Source organism: Dermacentor variabilis, chromosome 10, assembly GCF_050947875.1.
Source record: "Dermacentor variabilis isolate Ectoservices chromosome 10, ASM5094787v1, whole genome shotgun sequence".
NCBI classification, from domain to species: Eukaryota; Metazoa; Arthropoda; class Arachnida; order Ixodida; family Ixodidae; genus Dermacentor; species Dermacentor variabilis.
In genome coordinates this window covers 79,859,213-79,872,640 of record NC_134577.1, presented here as the reverse complement: position 1 = coordinate 79,872,640, position 13,428 = coordinate 79,859,213, and the positions used below count along the sequence as shown (strand labels likewise).

Here is a 13,428-nt window from a genome sequence, read left to right as displayed (position 1 = left end):
AAATTACTTGTAGGGCAGAAATCCGAGGCATGTTTTCTGTTCAAATATTTCACTTTACTTCGGAAATGTATCTTTTATGTGCAGCCGTGACAACTAAAATCGGGAGCAAGAGTACACGTTTGACAGAATGAGTTGCAACACCCCATGCTGCATATGGCATTAACTTTGAATACCATTATTGTAGGTATGTTTGTGTGCTACCGTGCAAATGGCATTAAATTGCAAGGCATCGAGCAGTTAACGCTGTTTGCGCGCGTGTGGCGTGCGTACATGTGCAATTTACTGAAAGGATAACAGAATGTTCGCAGTGTAAAATAAGACGCAACAAATGATGCATGTTGTTGACCAGGCGTACGTTCATTTATTTGCTATCGGAAAACTCCCAAAATATGACAGGAAATCTGTGGAGTGACGCTTGTGTGCTTGCAGACTGCAACGGGGTGAAACAAGGGAACACAAAACAGAATACTGGTTGACCACTGCCAAGAAAGAACAACACAGGCTGTACATTCGTGGGCCATTGTGGAGTTTGCATGTGATCGTTGTTGATATTGCCAACTGCTGCAACATTCCAGTATCACCGGCATCCTACATGTGCTTAAGTGCCACACACATCACCACACAGGCGAAGGCCAACCACCTGGCTGCGCCACTGTTAACATAGCATTTGGACAGTGTTTACAAGACTATTTATAGAGTGGGCTCAACTAGCCAAAAAAAAACTACCTTTGAAAATTTTCGTGACTGCGACAAGCAGTTATGAGCTGCCGAATCGTCGGCCAGGGACAGGTTACCAGAAATAATCGAATGGAAATCGTGAAAAATGGCGTCACTAGTAAGTCGAACCTCAACATAATGAACACTGATACACCAATAAGTATAACGAGGTTAACTTGAAATGTTCCATGCCAATGTCAGCATGTAACAAATACATGCTTATAACGAAAATTGTATATATAAATGGCATTGTTGTCTTGCATGCCACTTTGTTATAACATGGAACACTTTACAAGTCACTCGCAACCCACAACTTTGTAGCACACTGTTTACACATTGGCCATATGTGGTGACCACTTTCAGTCACAATTACAAATGAATTTTGACTAGTGGGTACATTCATTGAGGCTTTCTAAATACAATGTATTGTGGTCCGCAACAAGCCTTCGGTGGTGCAAGCTTGACACAAAACCACACTTCCTTTTTTTTTGCCAATGTGTGGATATGTGCGTGGCACTGCAGCTAAGCTCATAAACCAAAAAATACTGAGGTAGCAAGGATGACAAATGAAAACGTTCATGACCTTTCCGACAAAATATACACGCGGCTCTGGAAGGTGCCAGCAGAGGCCAGAAATGGGATATAAGTGTACAAATACAGCTTAATTCTTTTTTTTTATCAAGTTTGTAATACTCAAGAAAGCAGTGTAGTCGAAAAGTTGCAAAAAAGAAAATACTTGGTTGTAATTGAACCCCGCCATAACAGACACTTCACTGTGCTCATTGCATCAATAGCATTTGTGTGTTTTGCATGTCGCACAGGAAATAACACTTGGCTTTTTAAGAGTTAAAAGCATTCTGCATGGAGCAACAAGCTCAAAATATTAATTGGAACAAAAAAAGCTTTTTATTGACAGAGTATACTCTTATCTCTTGCCATTAAAATACTGCAAGTGGACTTTTTTTGTGTGTGAAAATACTGCGAGGTGTGACAGTTAAATTGTGCCACAATATTAAGACCAATATATTATATTGTTATCTGGGTCGGCAATTTGCAGCAACCTCAGAGTTCACAGCAATTGCCGAGAAAAGTACAGCCGAACCCTGATATAACGAACACAAGTATGACAAACTACCGGATATAACACGCTAAATCTAAAATTTGCACATTTTCCCCCACGATATATAAGTATGTACGCCTATAACAAATATCAGTTATAACAAAGGTATTTTGATGTCGAGTGTGACTTAACAAGATTCGGCTGTGTGATCCGTTGCTTCTAAATTATGAACAGAAAAAGTAAAAACACCAGAGTAACATCCATTAAGTGCCACTCAGCTTAGCACAAGCCTGGAAACCGTAACTAGGACCACTGAAAGCCCTGTCAAATACCCTTCCCATGCTCTCGCAGAGTGTTACAGGGGTAGTCTGTAGTCACTGCACACTTTTGTTGCAGGAATAGCTTGTTCAGCTACACACTGCAATTTGAGTTCAGGACAGCAACTTCCTTTATGCTTCCCACTGGAGGCACTTACATAATGTATGTAGCACATGAAGTCAGACCCAAAGCCCACAGTTCACTGGAAGCGACAGCGCAATCACCGAGCTATGACGGAGTTCAAGTTTGAAGAGATAGTGAACTTGGTAAAGTACCATGCAAGCTAATACTCTACAAGACTCTGCATTGCTTCTAGACAATCTCGTCTTCCTTTAATGCTAACCACAACTGGAAACTGACTGGATTTGCGGGTAGGTGCGGTGCGGTTCTCGTAAGTGTGAAGGCAAGAAAAAATGAACAATGAAGCCATAACAGTATACTCAAGTGTACAATTCAAGAAAAAAACAAAAAAACGTGTAAAGGGAGACAAGATTCTAATACTGAGACAAAAATAGAGCTCTCAAAGGGTCGTGATGCTTGCAAGCAGGTATCAACAAAGCCATCTGTTCCCTTGGAGCAGTAGTTTGTTCGCACGACACCACCGCAGCCTTGCAAACTTTGGTTCAACGTGCTTGCACCTCGAACGTGCAGTCTGTTGCACAACCAAAACAGGAGGTTGCTTGCAGTCTTCCAAGGCACTGCCCTATAAGGATACCTGCCATCTCAGGAGTGCATACGGATAACCTGTAAAGTCATACCTGCAATAATGCTAGCCTACTAGCCAGTGCTACTGCACCTAATACTGTGCAAGTAACCGAACAGCTAAAACCCAATGAAAACTAAACAATAAGATTGATTAGCTTTAAGATGTGTGCCTCGCTTTTTTTTTTTCTAAAACCTATATATTGATACCATCGAAAGCTGCTAGCTTCAAGGCTGCATGTAACAAAACATTACCTTAAGAACACATTATGCCCATAAAACTCGCTGTATAAGTGCCCTACACGTGAAGAGAAGTGATTGCAGCGGCCAACATTTACATGAACTGTCAAGTATCTTAAACACACTAGAAGGTGCAGCTCCTACTAACTCACAAGGGTCAGTGCAAACATGCCTTCTGCAAGCCACCTGTTCCATCTGTAGTCACCATAATGCACTTCCTCCACTAAAAGTACCAGCTTGTCGCATTTTGTAAAAAGCAAGTGCAACGATTTGTTGACACCTTTTCAGACAACCAGTCACCTTGAGGAAGAAAGCGCCAAAATAATGGCCTGCTTTGGTTGCAGAACAGACCGCGCAAGCGAATGGCTGGCTCTCCCCACCCTCTCTCCTCCTCGCATTTTTCCTTGCCCTGCTGTCAAAACATCATGGTTATCCTGCTTGGCTGCCTTTCCGGTTGCCAGTAGTGAGCTTCAAATTTTGCTTGAACGGTACTCGAATGAATGCCACCCAAAATGCTGCGCCGCATGATCAACATGCCAGTCCGCAGCAGAACCGCCTGATGGTAAACTCAACTTTCAAAGCACACACACTGACATCCAAGAGGCAACCACACATTTTAAAAGCAGACATGTCATGATGATATTGCAACAGCTGCAAGCAATCATGCATTACAATAATGAACAGTGTACACGTCTCTATTCCTGCTGACGGGACATTTCTGGGACTGGCAAGGACAAAATGCGCTTCCCATGCGATCAAAATCGCTGCACGTAAATCACTTCATCACTTGCTCCAAAATGCCCACATCATCACTGTCCACCAGGTGAGGGTATTGGTGGGAGAGAATTTCGGTCAGGCTGGGCCGGTGTGGGAAGGAAGTTTCATCAAATCCTCACTGCAGCGAGGACACATCCTCACACCAGGACTGGTTCATCCGACGATGCTGCCGGTGGTGAGCTGGCGGGTGTCGGATAGGGTGATGCCCTCCGCCTGGCCTTCCGCCTCTCGCGAAGCGTCGCTCTGATTTGGTCCAACTTTCCCCTCAGCACCCGATGCTCTTCCTGATGTAGGCTTGTTGCATTTCGGAAGTGCGGTGATGTCGGAGGCGTCGCATCCCCACCCATCACTTCACTGCCGCTGCCCGAGGCAGAAGACGAGGAAGGGTGCTGGGCACCGCCAACAACCGAAGTGGTGCCATTATCGTTGGTAGCTGCAGAAGGAGCTGTGGGTGATTGTGTCGATGCAGCCGAGGCGCTCGTTGGAGTGAGAGGACCACGCCAGCCCTGGCTGGCACCAAGCAGGTCGCGAAGAATGTGCAGAATAGTGGCAACATGGCGACGAGGCCTGCCCTCACCATCTTGGAGCTCAGGACCCAGGGTGCCTGAAAAGCTGCCAGAGTAGACGCCCTGACCCAAGTGGCGCAGCTGGTCGATGACAGCTCCACCGCCAGGTGCCTGTTCACACAAAGTAGAAAAACCTTCGGTTATGGCCATCACTATGCTAGAGGACATATATCTGTCCTAACCACTCTACGTATATTAGTAAACTTGATTGTATTGCATCTTGTACAAAAGGTGCATCTAAAAATAGGCATAGGCATACGAATAGTATGTAGCTGCTGACCAATCCCCCAAAAGTCTGAATATTGAGAGTCCACGCCCACAAGCGTAGAGTGGCAAGGCTGTTATTCACTCGTTTCGCGACTCCTCTGGTTCTACACATTCTGTCTCCTCTCCCTACCACTCTATCTACATCTTCTCTGGACTGCTGCATGTTAACACAAGAGCAAGCATTGCAGTTTCTGCAATGCTTTAGTGAGGGGTTACAGATAATTACAGCAGCCGAAAGAGTATTGAGACAATTCCCAGGAAATTCCAGAGGGCATTGTGGCAAAGCGATGGAATGTTCAAAATGAGCTCCTCGTGTCATTATTCCTTTTTGCCATGCCCCTGCAATATATATATCTACATGCTACGTATATAAAGAAAGGGTGGGGTTGGCATCTATAGCGGCTGCCTGACAATTATGAGCCACAAAATCTAGTGACAGCAGGCAACGAAGTTGCTTGTGAGGGTGTTAATGCACTAAACAGATGCTGGACCGACATGGCAGCAACCCGTAAGTGTACACACCTACACACTGCCATCACATGCATCCAGTATCAATTATCCAGTGTGTTAAATAACAGCACGGACACAAAAGTACTTGTTGCTTGATGTGAGCGAACTGTAGGCTTACTAGCTTGGCTTGGCTTGTCCAACAGTTACTACAGTGAATAGGCCAGAGTACATGTCAAACTTAAGTCAAAAGCAGTGTGCCCCAATGCACTTTCATCTCCCCATTGCTTGCTGGGTGACATCTTTTTGAAGGGTCATTTGCCGCTTCAACCAGCTTAAGCTGCTACCGTGCCCAGCTTGCATCATCAACATCAATTAGCCACCCTTAAATTGCAGCCTCCCCTTGCCACATGGCAAGGAGAAAATTTTGGTAGAACTCATCTACGACGACTATCCAAGTACACGGCTAGCCGAAACGCGTCACGTACAAGGCATGCTGGGCTCCTCTCGAGCATCCCTGTCGACATGCTATGCCTTCTGGCAGCGCTGCCGCGAAGTCTGCAATACCTAGCGGCACGCACACAGTGACCCAAGTCAGCGTCAAAGAGGTTCATCAAATAGCGGCACACACACTGTAGCACATAGCCACGCAGACGGCTTACGTCCTCAGGCTTCACTACTTTCAGGACCAGCCCGCGGTTTTGGTGGGATAGCTAGATAGCCGGACATTAAACTGGTCTAACGCCAGGTGTGCTATTCGCACGAAGCCGAAATTTTGCTTGTGACTGCCACTGAAAATCAAACCCGTGCCCCACTGTTAGGTAACAAGCTAACCGGTGCACTATCGGGCAGGTTTGCAGGCATGGCGACACATGCAGGTTTTTGCCCACCGCCCCGACAGAGTGGTGGCACATGTGCATGCATTTTGAAGGCCACGTCAGGCAATACTGTAGCACACGAAGGTGACAATGCGCGCACTGCAAAGAAAAAAATTGCACACGAGAAGTCACCAGTGGTGACCGCGAGAGTCTACTGACGTTACAATAAACTAGTTCAGAGCCAAAGAAATCGCCAAAGCCTGCGGAGTTTTTGCGTTTCTTCATTATCTTTTTCAGCAGAACCCCCCCCCCTCCCCAAAAAATAAAGAAGAGCTCCACTGGATCGCAAAAACCGAGAGAAATGGTGCCAGTGTGACCACTTAAATGCAAGCAAACAACCACCACCACATTGCTTCTCCGAGAACAACTTCAAATAGTCTGGTAAGTACAACCTCAACGCAAGCAGAATACTTATTCTATGGAATGAAAGTCAGTTTTGTCTTCTTGACAAGGACTAACAAAGGTGCACACACACGAGTGCCGTGTTTTCTCCCCACTGCATTGTCTTTCGTTGCCCATGTGTTGCTTTGAGACTTTCGAAGTATTGATGCGACAACTTTGTGTCCATTAAAAAAAAAAAGTTAGGTAGCCCCTAACTGCATAATTACGGCAAACAGCCTCAGTTTCTCGAGAGTAGCACAAATAATTAATGCACCTCTTCCATGAGCAAAACACGCGCCAAGTGCAAGACTGCTTCGGACCTGAAAGGGGAGGCTATTCAAGTCGCCAAAAGCGAAGGTGGCAGTCACACGTCGCTAAATAAACGAATCAAGAGCATGCCAGTCCATCAAGTGTGGCAGTTGAGGGCATACAATGACAGTGTCAAAAAGGTATTGCATTCACACTTCCAGGTATGCACTTATCGGTGGACTGGCTCTCGCATCATGTCTTGTCGAGTGCTGCATAGAATCTGCTTTTGGCAGCATGGCCAAGCATGTCAGCACACAGCAGTGGTCTCTAGCATGACAAGACTGCCACAAGTCAGGTTTCCGCGACATGAACGGTCCTTTTCACGTCCGACACTGTGCGACACCTGGCATGCTTTATGAACTGGGCATATTTAAAGCTAATGTAAGGAATTATTTGTTGTGCTCTCGAGAAACTGAGTGCTCAACAGGGTAATTACTGGGCCGATAGAGAAATAGAAACGAGAGAAAAATTTTCTGCTGGCGCTCTTCAATTTCCAAATTTACTGTATGCGGTGTGAATGCAACGACGAAAGAGTAACTCAGGCGCAGCAATTCGACCTGTCTGCCGTTTGCTGGCCGCCCTTCCCGAGTTCCAACGAAATGGGGCACCCACCGCCTCCGGAGGGGGCCCTGTGGCGGCAGGAGGAGCGGGGCAGTTGGGCGAGGTGGGTGTGGCCGGTGGCGTCTCAACTGGTGGGCACAGCTGCAGCTGGACAAACATGACGTGGTCGCCCAGGCGCATTGTCAGATGCAGCGGGGCACGTCCACACAGGAAGTTCTCCACCTGCACCGTGCAAGCAGGGAAAGCATTAACAACCGAAACGCGGCACCACCGTGCCAATGCTCCAATATCACAAGTGTCCTTGTGTGCAGTCCACCTACTTCGGAAAGCACTGCTCATTTTGAGTACAGCCGATCCTGAATCTAACAGACAAATGAAATTAACCATGTGTTATAAAAAAGTAAATTTTCAATGTTTCTTGCCAATATTGGGCGTGTAACAAATATATGCTCCAAACGAACATTAGTTATAACGAAGGTATCTTTCGGCTTTCGATGAGACTTCCTTATAGTGGGATCCGAGTGTATATTGTTCTGCAAGCTCCATATTTACTTTCACTTGTTTATTTACTTCATTTAACTTCAGGAAGCCTCAGAGGGATTAAAGAGGGGAGCAGGTACCATTTGTGTAATTAAATATCAAGTACCTACAGAACACATAAATGCAAAATTAAATAATTGCATAACTTAAAGGTACATTTACAATGTTCCTGCAAATGCAATGTGGACTACTCCATTGTGAAAATGTTAATTGTTTATGGTTACAATAACGGTGGCAAGGTGGACAAGGAAATCACAGTGGAGGTGCGAAACGGCACGCGAACTTCGGAGAGGGTGCTACCTGTGTTCCACACTAAAAGGGGACCAGTAACCAGTGCCAAGACAAACTGTACAAATGCTTCTACAAATCAGGTACATTCTTTTAAACCGGAAAGTGGACTGAAGCAATCCCCAGTACTTTCGAGTGAGCGAGTGAAAACTTTATTCGAAATGTCCGGCGATTTGGGCGGGGTGGGGACACAAGCACCCAAGCCTGCGTGACGGCCTCGAGTCCTTGGACACGGGCGGCTTCCTTGGCGTGCCATACGGCCCACAGTTCATCGGCGAGGTCGTGGCCAAGAAGGGCCGCCTCCCAACGCGCACCACGGTTCGAGACTGCCGTGTCTACCCCATTCGTCGGGGACTCCTACTGCTCGCTATCGGTGCATACCCACAGCATGTGCTGCAGCATCGCTCTGGCTCCACACGCTTTACGCTCGTCGGATGAACGAAGTTCGGGGTAGCAGCTCAATAAAAATTTTCAGCAGGATTCTTAATCCCCTATCGACTATGTTAATAAGACTATAAAATAAACTTCTTTTTCAGGTGCGAATAGCTAAATGACATGAGTAAACATAGATTTAAGAAAAATGGTGAACTGCTCCTTTTGCTGATGGCACTCATTGATAAGCTCGCCAGCATGTCTTTAAAAGTAGCAACAAATGGAGGTGCTTGTATAAAATGAGGGCCAGGTCCTCACTCAAACTTGGTCAAACTTTCTTAAGGAACTTTACCAGGGTAATTTACTGGCTATTTGTGCCACTAAAAAAGTCGCTATGACTCTAGAAAGGCAAACGTGTTGTTAAGGTGCTAGCGTTATCAATGCCGGTAATAAGCAATGGTGCAGTGTGACACTTTCGAAAGCTTTCGTTGTCAAACAGCAAAGTAACTGCAGTTGTGCAGTCTGTTTAACTCCATGCAACCCACCTGTGCGTCGGTCAATGATTCCAGGGCTTGCATGACACTCTGTTCAGGCTTGATGGCCTGTTGGGTTAAGAACACATCAAGAGGAATTTAGAAAATAGTGGTACATAGTTACTAAAAAAAAAACAATGAAAAACTGTAATACTTCTTATTACATGGGGGCAGAGCTCCTGCACATGTGTTACTATGTTAACTAGTCAAACAAGTTGGTATCTGTTTCGATTCTTGAGAGCAGACACCAAATCAGCATAGTCTGCTATTCACAATGGTTTCGCACTTGCGAAGAGGTGAAAAAGTAAAAAAAAAAATTTCAAATTTAACACTGGCCGGTGTACTTTGTCTTACATTAAAGTGCTTTAGTAAATAAAAATGCTTATGTTTTCTGTTCTCCAGGTTAAACAAATCCGAATGAAACTTCAGTACTATATTCAAAAATGCAGTCATGCATGCGCTTTGCCTTCATAGCTTTTCCCTTTATTTGCCACAGGAAGTTGTCTGTGCATGAATGAACCAAAGCTGCACAGTGTTGACAGCTGTCAAAGCTACTTTGCTGGGCAATTTTTTTTTTACATTTACTGCAATAAGCTCCAACATGAAAATACTGTATCTGTGAAAGTCTCCCGATGAACATCATTCAACAAACCTGTTTAGGAACCCTCACCACAGCCCAGCGTTATCCGCTTTAGGTGCCAGTTAATTTGGTCCATTGAAAAATCACTTTCACAACATATCTTGCATCTTTAGAACCGTGAAAAGCATAGAGCAGTAGAATGAATTAAGAATTTACATCTCTTCAGTGGGTTTTGTCAAATTTACGCAATATGGACTCCCCATGAGAACTCTACAGATATGCGACCATCAACTATTTCATGCACACCATAATGGGAAAGCACCCCATCCAGCCACTTAAAAACCTTCCTGATGTGTAATATTGAGCAAGACGAAGCAAACCTGCTACGTGACAATATACTGACACAGCAAGCAAACACCAAGCCATCTACTTTCCAACTTGTACTAAAACACTTGACAAATTTCATCTACAGCAGGTGCCAAGCAATAATTTGATTAACAGTTAGACTGCAGAACAATTATCACTAGAAAGAAAGAGTAAAACACCGTACAAACGACTATTCAAAGGTGTGCCATCAATGAAGGAACACTCCGTATAATATATGAACGGCCCATTGTGAATGTCTCACCTGTAGACCAGTTTCCACACTAGGCAGCAGTGTAAGGCGCTCTCCGTCGCGCACATTGTTGGAATCCAGTGTTCCCTCTTTTAGTTGCCTGCGTTGTAGACAAGACAAAAAACAGCATGGTCAACCAACCAAAGTTAACCATGATAGAGCAATGATGTTCAACGGAAGAAATATTCCCCATTTTGGGGAATGTAAGTGATTCTTGCATGGTTAAATTGTCCCAGCGCAGCAATTACTAAAAAACGAATCCATCATCTGCTAGTTACAGTCACAGAGGCGAGATGCAAGAGCACTCTTGTGGCCGCCCTTTGGGCACACATCCGAGCTCAAGCTGCCTTGACTAAACCGCACCCTGTACTGTTTCAGGCCATTAAATACTACTGTATTTATTTTCCCAACTCTTATTATTTATTGCACTGAACGTCACAGGGCAACATAGGAGATCCAGATCCGACTTGGCCACCCGGGGTTCTTCTACGAACACCTGATGCTCGGCACACGAGCATTTTTGCATTCCGTGACAAAGGGTCAAACCGGTGACCTGGCTCTTGGGTAGCCCAATGCCACAGCCCCTCGGCCAACACAGTGGGCTCACGACAACCTCGGGTTTGATCGCTTGGGTTTTTTAACGTGCACCTAAATCTAAGTACGCAAGTGTCCTTGCACTGCACCCCCACTGGAATGTGGTACCCACACCTGGGAATCACGCTCAACAGTACAATGCCACTGCTCCACACAACAGTGGGTGCAATTTAGGCGTATCGCATTATGATTCCAGCAACTTCTCAGTTGGCACCGGGGTGGCTGTTGTACATTGCCACTCCACCGACACCATTGTGGACAGCCCCACCGGGGATGGAATCTCCCAACCTGGAATGCTGCACTAGCAGATGACGCAGGTGCTCACACTGTTTTCCGTGCTCATGCTTGCCTTTTGGTGTTTGACAAGCTACAATTAAGAGCTGCAGGAGGGCTACATAGTGGATGCTCCTGCCAAATGACAAACAAGGCCATACAGAAAGACAAGAGAAAATAAACTGGCCTGCTAAATTTAACGCCTCTCTCTCTCTTTTTTGTTTGTTTTTGTTCTGACCAGGCCATTGTTTCCTGCACACAACAGGTTTGCTACCTCGAACATGCAGACATAGAAATGGCTGCCACCCAACAAATCTGGGAAAAGCGTCGGCAGGGGCTAGAGGCGTTCGTGGGTCGGACATCGCCGATCCTTCCACCCGTCCTCCCACACGCGCCCTTTGCAGAAGCCCGCCCGCGGCCTCTTCGTCGTTGGGGCGGCAGCCCGTAGGCGTCACTACTGGATGTTTGCCTTTGACCGGACGCGCTTATTTCCGCCGACCCGAGTTCATTCCTCGTACCCCTCCAAGGCTGTTCTCTGGATCGAGTCAGAAGTGAGCCCCGGTTAAGCAGCGCAACCACTCCCTCCCACTCCTCCCCCGCCCCCCAAACGTCAACGAGAAGAGCCCTCCGACATCTCTCGATAAACGCGTGCAAGGAAAAAAAGTTTGCAAACACCCACATCGTGTCCGCGTCCAGGTGAAGTAAATGGGAGAAGGTAGGGGAGAGGGAGGGGAAAGCAGCAGTGCCGTACAGGAGAACGAACGCTCGTCGGACGAGAAGGGGGGGGGGGGGGACGCGATCGGCGGCTGGGGGAACCCGGGCACGGACCTTGAGCCATCGATCCACCCCGGCGTGACGTCAACGCTGACGTCAATGGTCGAAGCGCGCCACGGCTAGCAGCAGAGGGTAGACGGGTCAGGGACTGAGCGCCACTGGCTCGCACGAGGCGCAAAAAAAGCGCGCGCTTTTTCTTTCTGTCCACTTTTGGCGCGGCCACCCACTTTTCCTCCCGCGCGATTTCTTTTCTCCTTCGCGTGTCGCCCGTTGGCACTCTTTCCCGTCACCAGGAAAAAAAAAAGAAAGAAAGCGAAAAGAAGAAAGGAAGAAAAGTTCGGCCTTTGTCGCCGAACTTTTCGGCACGCGCTAAGGTCAGGTCGGCGCAGTGTCGACCCGACAAGTTCAAGCAGCGTCCACGAGTGCGTCGGCTGACGTCATTCCAAAAGGGCTCTCGAGAATCCGTTCGAGCGCCCGCGCAATTAAAGAACCAAACCATCAACCAGCTCCCGCGCGCGCATGCTGAACAGCAAGTGGAAAAGAAAAAAAAAGATGCTTTCATGTACTCCATTTCCCGTTGCAGATTGCTGCTCCGTTAGCAGTGTGCTGCCTGCATGTCAGATGAAACGCTTTGTTCACATGTTATTTTATTCGTTTGTTACATATGACGTGCTTGGGTCCTCGGAAGGCATTCGTTATGCAAGTCACTTCGTTGTAAAGGTCATGCACCGCATAGCTCAAAACAGAATAGGCGCAGAATTATTATTTCGTTATACGGGTAATTTCGTTATAGAGGTGCTCGACTGTATGTGTGTGCGCGCAGTCGCGAAGCACGCAGTGGCTGCAGGTAGCGGTCCATCGTTATACATCGGTCCATCGGTTATACAAATTGTGCGGCGAAAACAACCGTACAGGCGAGTCTGCATTACCCTCTGTCGCACCAAATCTCTGCACTGCGGCGAACGCTGGTGCTCGCGAGAGCCAATCAGCGACGGGAGCCGACCGCATGTCCCAGAGAAGGCAAGATTTCGAGGCATATGGCAAATCCTTCCACGACGCTTCCTTTCACTCGGGGTCACGCGACTAGAGGGAGGCAATGGGGGATCCTTTCGTATGGTTCTATAGGGGCGTGCTAGTAGTAAACTGCGAGGCCGAATCGAATAGTGCCATAAAGAGAATCGAATAAGGAACGATTTTCGAATAGCTTCCGAATAATAAACAGCCACTTTTGCAATTAATACGAAACGATGTCCACATATCCTACAGTATGCAAAGTGCCAGCAAGTTTCTGGTATTGACTGGTACGCTATGAAGTGTGTAATAAAAGCACAAATTGAACGTTAGGAAGACCTAAGCAGTTTCTTTGCATGCACTGTACCTGCACGTACCTGGCCCTCTAAGCGACGTAGCCTGCTCCACTACAAATAAGGTTCTCATGTTTTGCGCCTATACTATATAAGCCTTCGCGGATGAAACATCGTACTATTGCTCCACTTTCTAATTTATTTGCTCACGGTTGACGTTATGAAATATTCATAAAGAATTCGAAAAATATTTGTATTTAAAATTTTGGAAGTTTCGAGTAATTGCAACACCTCTATCTGGTTCCCTTTCCACGCGGTTACGATCTCGTCT

At 46.6% G+C, this 13,428-nt stretch overlaps 1 protein-coding gene across 1 annotated transcript in view; it reads right to left on the bottom strand.

The window, feature by feature from the left end:
• Window positions 1–334: 334 nt before the first annotated feature.
• LOC142560709 (midnolin-like) overlaps window positions 335–13,428 on the bottom strand; it is a 28,800-nt gene continuing 15,706 nt past the window's right edge. The window contains exons 2-5 of the mRNA XM_075672999.1: window positions 10,165–10,252; window positions 8,969–9,025; window positions 7,275–7,445; window positions 335–4,491 (exon numbers count right to left, since the gene is read on the bottom strand). Of these exons, the coding sequence (XP_075529114.1) occupies window positions 3,952–4,491; window positions 7,275–7,445; window positions 8,969–9,025; window positions 10,165–10,252 (856 nt within the window). The 3' untranslated portion in view covers window positions 335–3,951. The remainder of the gene's footprint in view (window positions 4,492–7,274; window positions 7,446–8,968; window positions 9,026–10,164; window positions 10,253–13,428) is intronic.